We start from the raw sequence: 20,440 nt of genomic DNA on the forward strand, positions 1-20,440 counted from the left end.
TGCAGGTAGCACGTAAAAAACACCATTTGAGCATGGTCGTTGCCAGAACCGCCTGACTGGCCCTCATGCCAGTGGCACATAAAAGCACCCACTACACTCTCAGAATGGCTGGCATTAGGAAGGGTATCCAGCAGTAGAAACTTTGCCAGATCAGATTGAGCTTGGTACAGCCTTCTGGCTCACCAATCCTCAGTCAAATCATCCAACCCATGCCAGCATGGAAAGCAGACGTTAAACGACGATGATGATGATGATGATGATCAACAGCAGCAATACCTGCATTAGCAACAGTAGTGCCTAGATTAAAAAAAGTTTCCATCAGCAATAATAATGAAGATCTCAAATTTCGACACAATGCTAGCAATTTCAGGAGAAGGGATAAGTAAATTGCATCGATCCCAGTGTTTAACTGGTACTTATTTTTATCGATCTCATAAAGATAAAAGGCAAAGTTGACTTCAGTGGAATTTGAACTCAGAATGTAAAGTTGAAAGAAATACCACTAAGCATTTTGTCCAATTAGCTAACGATTCTGCCAGCTTGCCACCTCAGCAATAATAATAATAATAATAATAATAATCCTTTCTACTGTAGGCACAAGGCCGGAAACTTGTAGGGAGGGATTAGTCGATCACATCAACCCCAGTGCTTGACTGGTACTCATTTTATCAAGCCTGAAAGGATGCAAAGTTGATCTCGGCGGAATTTGAACTCAGAACATTTCATCCAGCATGCTACTGATTCTGTCAGTTTGCCACCTTAAAACAACAACAACAACAACAACAAAAATAATAATAATAATAATAATAATTCATGTAAGAACTACAGAAGCCTAAGCTATTAAACCATTATGAACTCATCAATGTGAGATAACTTGTGGAAATCATGGGCCCACTCCTATTCTTAGCTCTGATTATACCTTTATCTATTACTTGTTGCAGCCATGCTGGAGCAACACCTTGAAGAATTTTTAGTTGAACAAATCAACCCCAGGATGTATTTTTTAAAGCCTGGTACTTGGTCTCTTTTGCTGAACCACCTAAGTTACAGGGACATAAACACATCAACACTGGTGGTCAAGAGGAGGTGCTGGGGGGATAAACACAGACACAAAGACACAAACATACATATATGTATATATGGTGGGTCTCTTTCAGCTTCCATCAACCAAATCCACTCACACAATTTTGGCTGGCCCAAGGCTGCATTAGAAGACATTTGCCCACACCTGTACATGTAGTAATTTTTATTTTAAATTCTCAAGCAATGCATATCATCCAATATCTCCCTTTTACATGCTTGCATGGGTTGGATGGAGTTTACGTGAGGCAGATTTTCTTGGAAATAAATGACACTGCTTGCATGACAGTGACACTCATTTACAACTCTCACATAATGTTAAGACAAGGACACACACATACACACACACACATACAGAGGGCTTCTTTCAGTTTGTGTCAACCAAATCCACACAAAAAGGCTTTAGTTAGCCAACACCCGCACCTAGTTCAGATACTGATAAGCAACAAGCAGGGGAGGAAGATCAGATAAGGTTACCTAATACAGCAATATACAGACTACTATAGTCAGCATGACACACAACAAACTACTGAACACAGATGGTATAAACAGTAACCTTTGAACTCTAACCCAAGCATTAAATTAATACAATATCCAGTTTTCATACTAAAGTCTAATATGAATATGTAAAACTGGTTTCTTTTCATTCAGCACAAGGTGAATTTTATTTTTATAGAGCAAAAATAGAGTCCACTGAATCAACTCTTGTATATTACTGATACTCTTGTATATAACTGAATATACAAGAGTCGAATCAACTCTTATCTATTACTAGAGACAGAGATAGAAAGAAAAACAAAAATTATTAGCCTTTGAACCTGCTATGCTAAATTACACTTTATTATAGCTGTATCATTCTTTAAATGTCTTTTATCATTTATCTTTTACTTGTTTCATAGAGGGGACCACAGCCATATTGAAGAAGTGCCTAAAAGTGTTCTAAGTCAAACAAATTGACCCCAGCACTACAGAAACACACAAACACATATTTAATACACATACACAACACACACACACAATACACCCACATGCATACACATATCTATGGCAGGTTTCCACATAGTTTCTGCCTACCTGATTTGCACACAAGGCATTCATTAGACCAAGGTGTCGCACAGTGACTGAACCCGAAACCATGTGCTTTCAAACCATGCTTCTTAACCACACAGCCATAACTATGCCTATCAACATTTTTTTTTTTTTTTATATTTCCTCTTCGAATTTTCATTTTCTCATCCCATTTTAGTATATTTTATTTTATTATCATTATTTTTTTTTATTCGAAGAACATTCTGGGAAGACAGTAAAGAAATTTGCCTTTTTTGATTTCATGACTAATATCAACCACCTCAGTGTTGAAATATCTGAACACATTAGTTCATTAGAGTGGCATTTATAGACTTCACTTTGCACAATAAATCAGCTGGCAGAGCCCATCCCACTCCAAGAAATACTAACAGGAAGAATTGAAATTAACACTGCAAAGCTAATGAAATACTTTATCACTTTTACAATGCTTATGCAATGTACAGCAGTAAGTTGTAACATACTAAGAAATTTATATACAGCTACATGTATGAGACCAGAGTGAAATGGATGTCTTGGAAATACAACATAGTTCTGGACAAAGGATACAACCTGCAAACAGTTTGGATGTTAATTCAACAGTTTTGTTGACTTATTTCTATTGAAATACATGGCTTTTGTTTCAGCTAATTTTGAAAATGATCTTGTAGCTTTTATCTTTTACTTGTTTCAATCATTTGACTGTGGCCATGCTGGGGCACTTACCTTGCAGAATTTTTAGTCGAACGAATCAACCCCAGTACTTTTATTTTTTAAAGCCTGGTACTTATTCTATCGATTCTTTTGCCAAACAGCTAAGTTAAAGGAATGTAAACACACCAACACCTGTTGTCAAGTGGCGGTGGAGGGAAACATTTGGGCTTCTTTCAGTTTCCGTTTACCAAATCCACTCACAAGGCTTTGGTTAGCCTGAGGCTACAGTAGAAGACACTTGCCCAAGGTGTCATGCAGTAGGACTGAACCCAGAACCATGTGGTTGGGGAGCAAGCTTCTTACCACACAGGCACATCTGTGCCTAGGAAGAATTTAATGAATTTAATAAAATATTGTTGTCATTATAATGTTGGAACATAAATTAACATGAAATTTTGACAGAAAGTTTTAGTTTAATTTAATCCTTTAGCATTTAAACTGGCCATTTCAAGCCCAAATATTCTACCTGCTTTATGCTCATATGACTAGATCTGGCTTCTCACACTCACCCTACAATGTCATTCTAAAAATAAACAATTATAGCATATCCAAATCTTTCAGCTATGAGATAATGCACAAATAATTCAAAACAACGTAAATAAATAACCATTAAATTTGACAACATGAATGTTAAAGGATTAATACAGTAAACTTGTATCATTGGTCCATGGGGTAGACTCAAGTGGGTCAGTATGAAAAGGGTGAAACCATATCAACTAAGGCAGCTACAATACACTTCTAGCAGGAGACAGAGGGTATGTCTGTACCATTGCGTGCAATGGATAGCTATGAGGTAGGGGGGGGGGCTGCGGCAATTCTTTGTTAGAAACGTGCTGGTAGGCAATATTTTAAAATTATCAGCAATCTTTGAATTTACAGGTCCCATAATGAATTTTGCAACAGAAATTTAATGCTCAAAGGGATACCTACTTTTACTGCCATGATTTTACCACTGGGACGATGCCTCATTTTCTCTACCACACCATAAGCACCTTGACCTAGGGTACTTAAACTTTCCAAATCATCTGCATCACAGTTGAACTTTTGTCCTCCTATATTGATTTCAGTTTTGGAATCCAAATTACCAGGGGGATTGCTGAAAAAGAAAAAAAAAACAGAAACAAATTAAATAAGATTTAATCATCACTTAATGTCTGCTTTCCATGCTGGTATGGGTTGGATGATTTGATGGTTGGCAAGGCTGGGACTGACACCTGGTTCCATTGTCTGTATTAGCATGGTTTCTACAGCTGGATGACCTTCCTAATGCCAACCATTTTACGGAATGTACTAAGTACTTTTTAGGTGGCACTATCACCAGTGTTATTGATTATATATTATTATATCTCATCATCATAGTTAACATCCACTTTTCTATGTCTGCATGGGTCAGATGAAATTTACTGATGCAATCAATGCAATATTTCCCTGAGGGAAGACATTATTTTTTTTTAACCGAAACCCAAACAGTGATTGTTTTTACACTCATCACATGATGTGAAGGACAAACACACACACACAATTGCTTCTTTCAGTTTCCATCAACCAAATCCACTCACAAGGCTTTGGCTGGCCCAAGATTATAGTAGAAGACACTTGCCCAAGGTACAGTGCAATGGAACTGAACCCAAGACCACATGGACAGGGAACAAATTTCTTAACCTCACAACCACATTGGCATGCATGCACACACACACAACTTCAATTACACATCCACTCTGTAAACAGTGTGAGTATACATGTGTGTACATGTTTGTTTATATATATATATATACATATAATGAAATTGACATACACTATTCTCAGCTAGTTAATATGAAATGGTGGTTGTTAAATTAGAATCTTTAAAAGTGAAGAGTATTGGTAAGACTAGACCCCTCCTTTGCAACACTAGTAGTATGATGTCAGCCAGCTGCAAGTATCAATATTTGATTAAATTTCCAATAGAAGCCATGTTCACATCACACTAAAATAAAAGGTATGAAGAGAATGCCACAACTCCTACATATTTATCTCCTGTAGAATTTAGCTTTGTGCACTTACTGAAACAAAAACAAAACATATTTTTCCCCCATATTGGTGTCTGAAATGTTAATTATTTCTGTAGTAGTGTTTTCTAACAAAGGCACAAGGACACAATCTTATCATAACATCGACTTCCTCTTGTTTGCATGGGTCAGATAGAATTCGTTGAGATACATTTTCTATGGCTGAAGGCCTTTCCTATCACCAACTCTTACTTGTTTCCAAGCAATGTAATATTTTCCCCCCATGACCAGACATGCTTCTATAGAAGACTGGAAAAGAAGGATACCATATGTATGACAGTGACACCTCACTGAATGATTATCATTAATGTCAAGATAAGGAAACACACACACACACACACTGACAAGCTCCTTTCAGTTTCCATCTATTAATCCATTAGTATTTAAACTGGTCATATCAGACCCAAATATTGTACCCTTATGTTTAAACAGGCCTCTCAAACCTACCTTAAAATGTCATTCTAAAAATAATATCATTGAAATTTCAAAGTTACAAGATAATGTACACTGAATTCAAAACAATGTGAATAAATAAGCATTGTATTTGACAGAGTAATCTGAATACTAAAGAGTTAGACCCACTGTGATTTTTGTCAGGGGCTATTATAGAGGACACTTGCCCAAGATGGTCACATAATGAAACTGAACCCACAATGTGGTTTATATCAACACCAGTATTGAACTGGAGTTTATTATATTGACCTTTTAAAAATGAAAGGTGAAGTCAGTCACAGTAGGACCTGAACTCAAAATGCAAGAGAAGTAACTAAATGCCACAAGGCATTTCTCTAATAACAATATGCTGTAAATTTAAATTTGTTAACATCAATCCTGTTATTATTATTATACAGTGGAAATTTCCAATCCAGCCAAATCTATGGACATATTTAAATTTTCTAGTTGAAGAAATATTTTGCTTCATTGATATAATTCACGAGAAAAGTGTGAATCTCACTTATTCCTTAGTTATAAATGTTAGGCTTCATGTCTACCAGGAAAAGGAAATAGAAAACCATTCCATTCCATTCCTCATATGCTATGAACATCATCATCATCATCATAGCAATCTACATCTGGAAATAGATAGGTTTCACAAACAACCAAGGCAGACTGAAACAAGTAACACATTAGGTAGGTCGACATCCTACTGCCTCAGTCAGCTGTGAATTTGAAAATTCTTTAAAAAATAAATAAATATAAAGGTAACATAAGAAAACAAAACCAAATGTATTAAACTACTACTCAGTGCATTATAGCACATTATTTTTTTAAAAATGTGGAATTAACTGTGAAAACACAAAACATTGCTTTATTTGTTATTATGGTTTTGTGAGATTTCAACCATGAGAAACCTTTTAAATAAAACTGTTTAATACCCAGAACCAGGCAATTAGTCTTTGTTTAATCCAGTTGTGCTACAACTTGGTCAACAAAAGCTTATACAGTTTCACTTTTGTTTATATAGCAATGCATGAGAACTTAAAGATCTGTGTAAAACTGAGTTTATAGGGTGTTAAGAAAATGGCCTGACCTCCATCATTTCCATGTGTCCTATGCTGGTGCCACATACAAAGCACTCTGTCCAACCCTTGCAAGCATGGAAAAGTGAATGTTAAAATGATGCACTCTTCTTTTCTACACTGTTACATACCATAATTCTTATAATTTATCTAGGGATAAATATGCATGGACACATAGGGTACTTGAAGATGATTGGTAAATGCATGGATCAAAATGTAGAGTAGATTTTTAAACTCTAGCAACTGTAACTAATAGATAAGGCAATAAAGCCTGCCTGATAGTAAGTTAGAAAAAAAAAATTCACTTGAAAAATTCTTAGAAAAGGTTAAGAATTCAAATGTTTAGAAAGACAACAAAATCAAAAAATAATTCCAGGGAGCAAGAGAGATGAGTCATTGTTATCTCTAGTGGTCAAGTATCCATCATTGACAAGACCAAGAAAGGTCGGTCAAAATCATATCTTGTGGGCTTGGCACTGAAAATGGTAGGGATTTATCTCCATGTTAGCAAATATAAATAAGTGTGCATTCTGCACTAAAAAGTCAATATGAGAGTTTCTCTAATGGTGTCTACAGCAATAAAGTTTGTTCTAAAGGTACAATAGGGATAAATATTACCTCTTGGTATTAATACTGCCCATCGCTAACATTTATATTCATACAAGCAGTGTCGTTTACTTCTGATCTTCCATGAAAACAGGTCCAGTGACACAGAAATTTTACTTGGCTTGAAAACAAGCGAGGGTTGGCAACAAGAAGGGCATCCAGCTGTAGAAAATTTACTTCAACAAATTCTGTCTGACCCATGCAAGCATGGAAAAGTGGACATTATAATGATAATGAGAAGGAAGAAAAGGGCATGAATCCTAATTCTTTTTATCAACTTTGGCCTTGTATTGCAACTTCAAGCAAGATATTTTTAACCCTAAGTTGGCAACAACACCATTTGTAATAAGAACCATGAGATAAGAGCCTAAAAATAAAATTACTATCAAAAAAGAAAACTTTGGTGATCATGTAAGTGAAACATTTACAGTTTTTACAGGGAAGGAAATGAAGGTAGAGTCACTAAAATCTTCAACTGTTTATCTTAACCTATTGACTCAATTACCTAGTTTCAATTAATTGACACCAATAGTAACTTTCATTTTTACCCTCTTCAAATTCATAAAGGAAGAAGGGAAGGGAATGTTTTGATACGTGTGTCTTTCTCCAGAGGCAACCCCAAACTAGTAACTGAAATAAATGTAAACAGACTCAATCCAGCAGAGTAAAATCTTAGTGCTATGAAAAATTAGAAACCTGGAAAGAGACTTGAAGGAACACCACCTAAACCTAAGTTTAATTTCTTCATTAAATGATCTAAAATAATTTGCAAGTTTTTCAAGTACTTTTACTAGCTTGATTGCCAAGTTTTACTTCATAAATACCTATTCCCACTGTAAAGAGCTCCGGCTTATTATAATAGTTAAAAATAGCCACTATCTTATTTTTCTTAAATTAGTAACCAGCTTTTACTCTAGCTTTCTATATTTCTGTAGTAAGAAAAGCACTAAGTAAGCCGTAACACTAGAGCACCAGACTAAATGCATTACAAGACTGAGTCCCATCCATTTAGGTTTCAAGAACAGATCTTTAAACATGCATTTTTGTTTTTAAAAATGGATTCATTTTCCACTAGGTGACTTTGCCTTTCATTCAATCAAAGTTATTAAATAAGTACCAGTAATATGTACAGGTGTACAATGCAATCACAGGAACACCTTGTTCTCTGCAAACATTAACATCATTTTGTGAAAAGAGAACTTTAATATTTCTGTCTGTCAGGTTTTAATTCTAGGTAGAAGGCAGTCACCTTTACATACGAGAGGGCACTGAAAAGTTCCTGGCTTTAAAAGGTATTGCAAAAAGCTTGGTTGGAGGCCCAACCTTCTGAGTTCTTTTACAGGGCTTAGAAAAACTGAAGGACTGTTGCAATAAGTGTGTGAATCTGAGAGGAGAACATGTTGAATAAAATCATAATTAACAGATCCTCCTGTATTTTCTTTTACTCAAAGCCAGGAACTTTTCAGTAATCCCTTGTAAGCCTCCAAAACCCATTGAGAATAGAATGGATACCGCACAGTAACATTCAGTTTTCCATGTTAGCATTCACAGGACAGTCACAATAAATTTGAACATTCCCAACTCCATAACAGATGTCATTCTTATTACGAACGACTCAACTTTGAAATGAGAAACATTTAAAAATAAGTAGAAATTGCTCACAAGACAAAAAAAAAAAAAATAAGTTCTCAGAAACATAACACAATAGTTGTAAAAAGGTTTAACCTTTCTTTTACTACAGAAATCTGATATGTCCACTCAAAATTTCATTACTTTTAACTGTGAAAAGCAGTTTTATATAAAAGTCTATTTTTGTTACAGAATATTATGTTTGAAACTATTTTAAAGATATATCAAGTTTAGTAACGCAAGATAAGACTTGCAAAAACCACCAGTTTTATTTTTTTGGTAGATATTTAATATCATTACTGTTAATAACCATGAAATAAAACCATTCAGTTAAAGAGTTAAAATCATGGTCATATGGGCAATACTCCCAACAACTTACTCATATGATCTCAGTAATTAAAAGAAAAAAAAAGAAACATAACCAGGAACAGAAGAATGGAATTCTTGTAATAATTGAGAAAATAGCATAGAATGTGAGGGAAGGTGGAATTTAGTTAACAGGAGGGAAAATGTAAACATGATATTCGTGTCTTTCTCAAACATGAGGAAGTAACTGGAAATGGCTTCAAGTGGAAATCAAATCTAGGTTGTATAAATGGTTAGCAAATTATAGGTGCAGGCACTGCTGTGAGGTTAAACAGTTTTTCTCCTGAACCCATGTGATTTCAGGTTCAGTCCCACTTTGTGGGACCTTGAACAAGTGCCTTCAACTATAGTCCTGGGCTGACCTAATCCTTGTAAGTGGATTTAGCAGACAGAACTGAAAGAAGACTGCCATATGTACGTATGTGTGTGTGTGCATTTAATTTTTTTTTTTCATCTTTATCTAGTTTCAGCTCATGAGCTGTGGCCATGCTGGGGCACCGCCATGCGTACTTGTTTTTGACTTTGCATGATAGCTGTAAACGAGTGTCACTCTTATACAAGCAATGCCATTTCTTTCCAATCTTCCATGAAGAATCATGTGGAAATATTCCTTACTTGGAAATAAGTGAGGGTTGGTGACAAGAATGGTGTCCAGCCACAGACAATATTCCTCAACGAATTCATGCAAGCATAGTATAATAGACATTAAAACAATGATGCTGATGATGATACCAACTCAAACAACAACAGAGCAAGAAGAATGAATTTTATTGAAAATAAAATAACTGTAATCTCAATGTTGCTTCTGATGTTACAAGCAAAACAATAAAATCAGTACATCTTACCATGAGGCTGCCTCTTTATGGTTATGTAATAAAACAGATCTAGAATTCAGAATTGAAAATTTCTCACCTTGAACCAACTTTTTATTATTGCAAAAGAGTTTCCTTACTAAAACAACCTAGTTGTTTGATTTCACAGATGAATTATGTAGATTACACAGATGAATTATCTAAGTAATCAAAAATAAAATCTAAACATAGCCCAGCCCAATAAACAAGAGTCTGATAAAAAAAATTAAAAAAAAGAAAGAAATAGAAGCTGAAAAGCTATCATCCCTCTTTTGAAAAAAAAAAAAAAAAAAAAGAGAAACGCACCCTCCCGCTTGAATATAGAATTAAGTAGAGAAGCTCTTAAACAAGCAATCCAAAATTAAGAAGCATAGGAGATACATGCATATTTAATCGATGGTGCTTGCTTTAATTAATCTCAAAGAATTAAAAGAAGCAAAACCAACCCTCAGCAGAACATGAACTGAGACCAGGAAACCCTCAAATTAGATGCACTAAATCATCTATTCTGGCAATTCAGTTTTAACTATTTTGGTTACCTTAAAAAATATTTAGGTTACCATCATCATCATGGTTTTAACATCCACTTTTCCATGCCTGCATGGATCAGATGGAATTTAAGGCAGATTTCCTGTGGCCAGATGCCCTTTCTGTTACCAGTCCTTACATGTTTCCATGTAAGGTAATATTTTCCCATAGTCAGACAAGTTTTCATGGAAGATTGAAAATAAAGAACATAGTTATATGAAGATGACACATATCAAGCCAAGGAGACACCAACTCTCTCTCGCACATACACACAAATATGATGAGTTTCTTTCAGTTTTTGTTAGCCAATCTTGGGTTTTCTGATACGAATACCTCTCGTATGTATGTATGTATGTATGTATGTATGTATATGTGTATGTATGTGTGTGTGTGTGTGTGTGTGTGTGTGTGTGTATACATACATACATACACATCATATTTTTAAAGTTTAATTTTCTATGCTTACATGGGTCAGATGGAGTTTATCGAAGCAGGTTTTCTACAACCAGATACCTCATCCTGATCCCAACCCTCACTGGTTTCCAAGCAAGGTAATATTTCCCCATAACAAGACACGTTTATGCAGAATACAAAATTTTGGAAATAAGTAACACTCACATATGTATGTATGTATGTATGTATATATATATATATATATATACATACATACATACATACATGCATACATACATACATATATACACACACACACATATCAGCTAATGTCCATGTTCTATACTGGCATGGGTTGGACATACACACATGACAGATGTCTTTCAATTTCCATTTACCAATTCCACTCACAAAACTTTCTACTATAGCCCTAAGACAACTAAAGCTTTGCAACTGGACTTCATAGACAGAAACTAAAAGAAGCACAATATATATGAACATATATGAATGTGCAAGTGTTTTGGTGTTTGTGCTTGTGTTTCTTCATTATGTAATAGTTGTTTAATGAACATCACTGTCATATAAGCAGTATCTTTTGTTTCCCAATCTTCCAGCTATGAGGGGAAAAAAAATACCTTGCTTGAAACATGGTCAAACTTGAAAGGGCATAGAAAACCTACCTAAGCAAATTTCTTTTAACCCATGCAAGCATGGAAAACTGGACATTAAAGTGATTAATGATGGAATACAATGTAGAAAGCAAACATAGATTAGAAAAAAAAAAATCATACTTTATGAACATGTATCAGGAAGAAATTGACCAACATAATAAGAAAAAGTCTTTACTTACACACAGTCATTTTGTAAGGATGGTGGCAAAGTTATGCCAGGTGGTCCTGCAAATAAAACGGAAATTTTTTTTCTTAGAGCAGAATTAGACAGTGCTTCAGATTACAAAAAGAACAGTCAAAACAATGTGCATGCATGCTGGGGGGAAAAAGTTGAAGTATTTTCTGTATCAGTCATGGACACTAGGTGTTTGTTGAAGTGGTACAGACACATTTTGAAAGGCCTAGCATAATTTTATGAAAACCTGCACTGAAGGAAGGAGTAAGGTCTTTATTCAGTGGAATAACAATGTTAATGTATACCAAGTCCCCATTAAAATACTGAGCACTTTGAACCAGCCAGGCTAGAATTCTAAAGCCAAAAATGTTTGGCTGCATACCACCAGCCTGGTATTCTGTTCTGCCATGAGATTCTGAAATCTATCATTTTTCCAGTGACTTTCATGTGGATGCCAACGGTTAGGTAGGAGTGCACATCTGGCAGAGGCCAGGATTCAAACGTCTGAATCTACCAACTCAGAATTCCAGTGCTGACTGTATGTTATCTTTCCAACAATTTCGATGCAAACATCTACAGTTGGGTACTGCATACCTGGCAAGGTGGGGGTTGGTGGTCAGGGATCAAAGAATTGAGGAACATTGCATTCCTCTTCCTCCTTTTTCTTCAATCTCCCTTTCACTCCTTTCAAGTTGCATGTATATAAATATCTGTGCATGCTTAACTCTTACCCTCCGATCAGTCTGGTGTAAGGTTTGCTTTCATTTTATCTGTGTTATTTACTCAGATGAGACAGTACTAACACTCTCTGTAGGTCCATCTTTCTGGTGACAATGATGCAATTGATCGATAGTTTAAGTTTGAAGTTTTTGTCTCAATTTAATTGACTATTATATCTTCTTCACCAAAACTTTCTGCCACCAGAGCCAGAAATCTTAAGGAGAATTTGAGAAACTATTTTTATTATTGTGAGAAAGGTGGCAAACTGGCAGAATTGTTAGCATGCTGGATAATATGCTTAGCATTTCTTCTAGTTTTATGTTCTGAGTTCAAATTCTGCTAAGGTTAACTTTGCCTTTCGTCCTTTGAGAGTCAAAGTAAGTTACCAGTTGAGCACTGGAGTTAATGTAATCAACTTACACCCTCCCCTAAAATTCCTGGTACTTGTATAAGTAGAAGAGTGAGTAGCAGAATAGGTAGAGGGCTAACAAAATACTTTGCTGTACTTAATTAGACCTCTTTATATTCTGAATTCAAGTAACTACCAGGGCTGACCTTGTCTAACTTATGTTAATAAAGACCTTTCAAAACATAGTCAAGAAGATTAAGACTCAGACATAGCAAGTTTTGCTTTTTCTTTTTTCTATGTTTAAGATCTGTTCAAGTATGCCAGTATGGGAAAACTGCTGAGGGTGACAATGTTCACACACGTGACACCTTATTTCTGTACTTAGAGATATATCTTTTCCCATTGAGTACATTGACAATAGAATAGCTTTCACAAAAGAGAAAAAAAAAACAAAAAAAAAAACAAACAGGAACATTCCATTTTGCTGAAGGCTTATTAAACAGTTACTTTTTATGTTTTTGGATCTGGTGTTAATATCCACTGAGATGGAAGCAACATCCTATCAGTTGACATATAGTCATTTCAAAAGAATTATTAGATACTACAACAGATATTTGCATAACTATGGTTGCTTGAAATTTTGGAGGTTAATAATTACTGAAACTGTGCAGGCAGTGTAATGTGGTTTGGGGTTGCAAAAATGACATGGCAGTAGTAAACCACTGAAGTGTGGTAGTAGTAAACCAGTCTGAAATTTAAAGTTTATTGAGTTATAAGACCAAGAGAAAGTCTTTCAGTAAAATTAATACAAAATAAAAATTACATTTGTTTAATTTGAGAAAGATGTTGACAGGGTCCCATGGGCTGTAATCTGATGAAAAATGTCAAAGACAAAAAGTGAGGATGAATGTCTCACGAAGAGGCCCAATGAATACAATGAAAAACTTCAGTCTCTCCCAAACCCATTTCATTGACCCTTTCACTATAAAATTAAATTTCATGGTTATTCCAGTAATGTGCTAAATATCTACCAGAAAACAGAATTGGCATTTTCTGCAAATCACGTTGCTTTACTAAACTTGACATAGCTCAAGAAAAAATAGTTTCAAACATGACATAGCTCAAGAAAAAATAGTTTCAAACATGACATTCCTCAATAAAAGATAGACGGACATATAGAAAGGCTTTGCACAGTCAAAAGTAATGAAATTTTGAGTGGATAAATCTTATTTCCAGAGTAAACACATTAAGTTCAACAACTGTTTCTACTGCATATTGAATTTCAAAAACCAGCAATTGTTTTACTACTCTCATCTTGCAGTGAGACCATCTTTCTCTGGAACCCTATCTGGGGACACATTACACCATTACACATAATCATATACTATTTTGAACTACATAATCTAAGGGATTAGGGATTATTTTGCACTCCTTAAGCTAAGGGAAAAAACTTTAATCCCTTCCTCTGTTGCAGAATATTTGTGATTTATTTTCTCAGTCTTTTGTATTTCTTATGGCAACTTTTCGGTCCCTTTTGAGAAGGAGAGTGGGTGGAGTGTATTTGTATATATTCTTTTCTACTCTAAGCACAAGGCCCAAAATTTTTGGGGAGGGGACCAGCCAATTAGATCAACCTCAGTATGCAACTGGTACTTAATTTATCAACCCCGAAAGGATGAAAGGCAAAGTTGATTTCGGCGGAATATGAACTCAGAACATAAAGACAGACGAAATATCGCTAAGCATTTCGCCCGGCGTGCTAATGTTACTGCCAGCTCACTGCCTTAGCACATATATATATATATATATTTCAGGATAAACTGGAAATAGTGGAAATAATGGGGGGGGGGAATGAAGAATAATGGAAAAGAAAGGGGAGGGGAGTCAGTGAGTAAGAGAATAATGGTCAGAGCAAGGAAATAAAAAGAATACCAACAAACCCTCTCTACCCTCTCAACTTAACCCTGCTCATCTCTCTCTGCTCTCCTTATTCTTCACAATTACAATTACTCCTTACTCCTGATATTTCAAATTCATCCTGTAGTTTATAGGTACAGGCATGGCTGTTTGGTAAGAAGCTTCCTTCCCAACCACATGATCTTGGGTTCAGTCCTATATGTAATATCTTGTCTTTTACTATAGCCCTGAACTGACTAAAGCCTTGTAAGTGGATTTCAAAGACAGAAACTGAATGAAGCCCAATATGTGAGTGTTTTATTGTCTCCTTTTGACTTCAAGTGATAGTTGTAAAAGAATGTCACTATCAAGCAAATGGTGTCCTTTGTCTTCAATCTTCCATGAAAATAGGTTTGGTCATAGTAAATCTGAGTCAACAAATCCTATTCAACCCATGCAAGCATGGAAAAGTGGATGTTAATGCATTATTTCTGCTCTTGTTCCTCAAAGCAAAAAATATATTCTAGTGTTTGAATAATTTAGAAATGTTATTTGCAAACACAGACTATCACAAGTATCTGTAGAGTTTACTGTTTTACTTTTACAGATAAAGCCGCAGTCACTACTGTTCCCTTTACATCCAACTCCACACATACACAAATCCCTTCATCTCTTACCACTAGATGCATGCATGATCGCCAAGTGCAGAAAACATTAGTAATCATTCCAACCCAACAAGGTACCCGGCTATTACATTCAATCAGTATACCCCTGCTAGCTTTATCTTCACCAAAGCCTCCAGCCTCCCACTCTCTATAGGGGTCTTAAAATGTTTCAGCACAGATTAGTGGATAACCAATAAAATTCAAATTACAAAATTTCCTTTTCTCTTTTACATGTTTCAATCATTAGACCATGACCATGCTAGGGTACAAGTGCCTTGAAGGGTTTATTCAAGCAAATCGACCCTAATGCATTGTTTCTTTTTTTAAAGTTTGGTACCTATTCTATCAGTCGCTTTTGCTAAACTGTTAAGTTACGGGGATGTAAGCTGGTTGTCAAGCAGTAGAGTGGAGGGACAAATACAAACACAATGACACATACACACACACAAAAGATGGACTCCTATACAGTTTCCATCTAATAAATTCACTCACAAGGCATTAGCCATCCTGGGGCTACAACAGTAAAAGACACTTACTCAAGGTGACTGAGCTAGCAATCACATGGTTGCAAGCAAGCTTCTTAATCAGACAGCCAGCCAAGCCTGTGCCTATAAATGGAAGGTATGTACATATCTGGGGCAATGTAGCTTGCTACACATAAACTAACATCATTAACTAAGCTATTTGGTTGATTGGCAGAGACACATTTACCAAAATGTTGTAACCATCTCTGCCTCTTCTACTGCTACTACAACCACTTCTGCTTTTCTGAACTCACAAACTGTATAATATCTCAATGCCACTCCACTATTTCACCTGATTTTTACCCAATCATCCCTCTCCTACAAAAGCACAACCTTCTAGAATTTCTTCTTGGCTGATATATTACATACAAGCTTTGACCTACTGACCTACAGAATATCAGCCTGAACTTGAACCTTAGCTGTCTGGAATGATTAGCAATATAAATCATGGTTGCAACCCTTTTTCAGTCAATTATTGCACAAAAAAAAAAAAAAAATCACATGGAAGCTGCAGAAATTAAAAATTTAACATAAGTACAAGTGTGGCCGTGTGGTTGACAAACTTACTTCCCAACTATGTGGTTTTGGGTACAGTTCCATTGAAGGGCACCTGGAGTAAGTGTCTTCTTCTACAGACCTGGACCAATCAAAACCTTGCAAATTGATCTGGTAGACAAAAACTGTGTTTGTATATGTGTGAGAGAGTCCTGCCACCACTTGACAATTGCTGTTGGTTTGTTTACATCCCCTACAATTTAGCAGTTCAGCAAAAGAGACCAATAGAGTTAATACTAGCATTAAAAATAAGTACTGGGGTTGATTTGTTCAACTAAACCCTTTAAGGTGGTGCTCCAGCAAGACCATAGTCCAAGGACAGAAACAAGTGAAGAATAAAAATTAGTGTGTGAAAAATATTGTTCTTTTTTCATTTGCAGAGGTAGAGAAGAGCAGTAGTAATGACCTCAACAGATCAGATCATATATAGTTGGTGGTCTCAGTGCTGGAAGTGACAAGGATTTATCTTCCCACTAGTGATATAAATGAGTGCATTTTACACCAAAAGCTAATATGAGAGTTTCTCTCATGGTATCTACCGCAGTATAGTTTGTTCCAACAGAACATCCACATTTAAGTGGGGATAGATATTACCTCTCAGTATTAATACTGCCTCTCTTGCTAATATATATTTTTTTAACAAACTCACTGTTCTGGCACTGTTATTCTATATATCGCTGGCAGGGAGATTTCTCTCTTGGTAACTACTGCAGTATAGTTTGTTCTAACAGAACATCTATGTTTAAGTGGGAATAAATATCACCTCTTAGTATTAATACGGCCTCTGTCGCTAATAAATATATATAGTTGATGTTTAGCTTAAATTTCTTCAGACTGATCCCAGTAGGCAAAAACATAGGCAGATTGGGATGAAAATAGATACTGTCATAAATAATAGCGTTCAAGTACTCTTGAACATATTATTTCATTAGTTTACACTGGGTGATTCAACAGGAGCAGTAAAAAGAGCTTCAAAATTTGTCACATTAAACCAGTGGTTCTCAACTATTTTTTACCTTTGAACCCCTTTGATTACTATTTTATTGTGGTGGATTCACATAACTATTTGATATTTAAAAATTAATTTTGTAGATGCTTGTTTCAAAATTCCTATTTTGTTTATCACACATCCACTTGTGTAGGTTGAACTACATAAAATGTTAGAGAAAGAAACCTAGCTGCTTCTTGCAATAAATACATCTAATGCAAAATTTTTTCATGGACCCAATTTACTATTTTGCTTGTATGGACATTAAAAAACTTATAGAGATCCTGAAAGTTCAGATGGACCCTGGCTGAGAACCACTGCATTAACCCTTTAGACACAACCCTCCTCCAAACTACCTTTGGTTTTATGATACAAATTTCCCATTTTAAAGTGATTTAAATAAAAACCTTCCATGTTAATTTATGTTCCAAATATCAACTTAATATTGTCAGTTATCTTCTTTCACTTGTTTCAGTCATTTAACTGCAGCCATGCTGGAGCACCGCCTTTAGTCGAGCAAATCGACCCCAGGACTTATTCTTTGGAAGCCTCGTACTTATTCTATCGGTCTCTTTTGCCGAACCGCTAAGTTACGGGGACGTAAACACACCACTATCGGTTGTCAAACGATGGTGGGAGGACAAACACACATACATACATATATATATATATATACATATATATGACGGGCTTCTTTCAGTTTCCGTCTACCAAATCCACTCACAAGGCTTTGGTCAGCCCGAGGTTATAGTAGAAGACACTTGCCCAAAGTGCCACGCAGTGGGACTGAACCCGGAAATTTTTTTATTTTCAAAATTAATTGAAACAAAGACAGTGTATTTCAACAGAAATATGATAACAAAAGGGTTAAACTAAATGATCATATTGTCCTTCTACATCCAGCTATAACTCAATGGATTAAGTTAACTTGAACTATTAACATTTTAAGAGCAGGGTTCAAATTTTGGTATAAGTTAGCTGAAACAGTAAAGCATCTGGCAATGCAAATAAACACCTCACAGTATTTAGTCTCACTTTGCTAGTTTCTGAGTTCAAATGTTGACACTGTTGACATAACCTCTCATTCTTTCCAGAGTAACAAATCAAGTAACAGTGTAAATACTTGACTTGGTAATTTTTTTTATTCTTTTACTTATTTCAGTCATTTTACTGCAGCCATGCTGGGGCACCACCTTGGAAAACTTTTAGCCGAATGAATCAATCCCACTACTTATTTTTTTGTTAAGCCTGGTACTTGTTCTATCAGTCACTTTTGCAAAACTACTAAGTTACAGAGAGGTAAAAACATCAACCACTGGTTGTCAAGTGGTATTGGAGGACAGACACACATAAACACAGACAGACAGACAGATAGATGGATGGATGGATGGATGGATATGCAAAAGGCTTCTTTCAGTTTCCGTCTACCAAATCCACTCACAAAGCTTTGGTTGGCCTGAAGCTATAGTAGAAGACACTTGCTCAAGGTACCCTGCAGTGGGACAGAACCTGGAACCATGTGGTTGGGAAGCAAGCTTCTTACCACACAGCTATGTCTGTGCCTCTCGCTCTCTCTCTCTCTCTCTCTCTCTCTCTCTCTCTCTCTCTATATATATATAATTAGACTGGAGCCTGGTGTTGCCATCCGGTTTCACCAGTCCTCAGTCAAATCGTCCAACCCATGCTAGCATGGAAAGCGGACGTTAAACGATGATGATGATGATGATGATGATATATCACACTTGTGTTAGTTTGTTTATATACCCATAACTTAGCAGTTCATCAAAAGAGGCAGAATAAATGCTAAGTTTCACTCTTTAATATTTAATCTGGCCATATCCATCCCAAATATTCTACTTGTTTTAAGTTAAAAATAGCTAGATCCAATCTGTTACACCTACCCTACAATGTCCTTCTCAAAATATACAAACACACCATTGAAATCTACAAAATGAAGCTAGAAAATAATGTGTGAATAAATGAGCAATGCATTTGGCAAATTTGAATGCTAAAGGGTTAAAAAAAATAAGTACTGGGATCAATTCATTTGACTAAACCCTTCAAGGTGGTGCCCCAGCATGGTCACAGTCAATTTATGGGCTGTGTGTGTGTGTGTGTGTGTGTGTGTGTGTGTGTGTGTGTGTGTGTGTGTGTGTGTGTGTGTGTGTGTGTGTGTGTGTGTGTGTTCATGTGTTATGAGAAACCTTATCATCTAGATTCGATTCAAATCAATTCCACAATTTCTGTAATGGTTGAGTAAAACTGAATTGGAAAATAGCTGAGATGACAAAAGCACAATAGCTTCGGCGAAATAGCTTTGCTTGCTATGCAGGAAGGGAATTCAATATGGTGTAGTCAGTGTAAACAATTGATAAACAAATACTACAATAAGATCTTTGGCAGACTGACAAAGAGAAATCAAATCTTGGAGCACATCAGATAGACTGACATAATTAATAGTATAAGCAAAGACCATATATTCCTTAGCAGGCTTGCTAGAAGCAACAAATTCTGTTACATAGGTGATATAATTAGTTTTGAAGATGGAACTTTTAACAGTACAGTGTCTAAGTTCAGAGGTGAATGAAAGATTAAGGAGCTGCTATTTCTGTCTGTCTTTCCAGAGCCCCTGACACAAACTATTTATTAGATTTTTGTTTGAAATGCAGTGAATATTTTAATTATTTCTGAACATAATAAAGAATTTATTAGAATAATTTTGTCATTATTAAGCTGGTGGTTGGAACATACTCTTTTACTTGTTTCAGTCATTTGACTGTGGCCATGCTGGAGCACCGCCTTTTAGTCGAGCAAATCAACCCCACGACTTATTCTTTGTAAGCCTAGTACTTATTCTATCGGTTTCTTTTGCTTAACCGCTAAGTTATGGGGACGTAAACACACCAGCATCGGTTGTCAAGCAATGTTGGGGGGGACAAACACAGACACACAAACATACACACACATACATATATATATATACATATATACGATGGGCTTCTTTCAGTTTCCGTCAACCAAATCCACTCACAAGGCTTTGGTCGGCCCGAGGCTATAGTAGAAGACACTTGCCCAAGGTGCCATGCAGTGGGACTGA

General features: G+C 35.9%; 1 protein-coding gene across 1 annotated transcript in view; it reads right to left on the reverse strand.

Annotated features, from left to right (window-relative positions):
• Nucleotides 1-20,440, reverse strand: part of LOC106875020 (dual specificity mitogen-activated protein kinase kinase 6) — a 67,879-nt gene that overhangs the window by 26,519 nt on the left and 20,920 nt on the right. The window contains exons 2-3 of the mRNA XM_014922973.2: nt 11,651-11,696; nt 3,790-3,955 (exon numbers count right to left, since the gene is read on the reverse strand). Of these exons, the coding sequence (XP_014778459.2) occupies nt 3,790-3,955; nt 11,651-11,696 (212 nt within the window). The remainder of the gene's footprint in view (nt 1-3,789; nt 3,956-11,650; nt 11,697-20,440) is intronic.

This window comes from Octopus bimaculoides, chromosome 7, assembly GCF_001194135.2.
Source record: "Octopus bimaculoides isolate UCB-OBI-ISO-001 chromosome 7, ASM119413v2, whole genome shotgun sequence".
Lineage (NCBI taxonomy): Eukaryota > Metazoa > Mollusca > Cephalopoda > Octopoda > Octopodidae > Octopus > Octopus bimaculoides.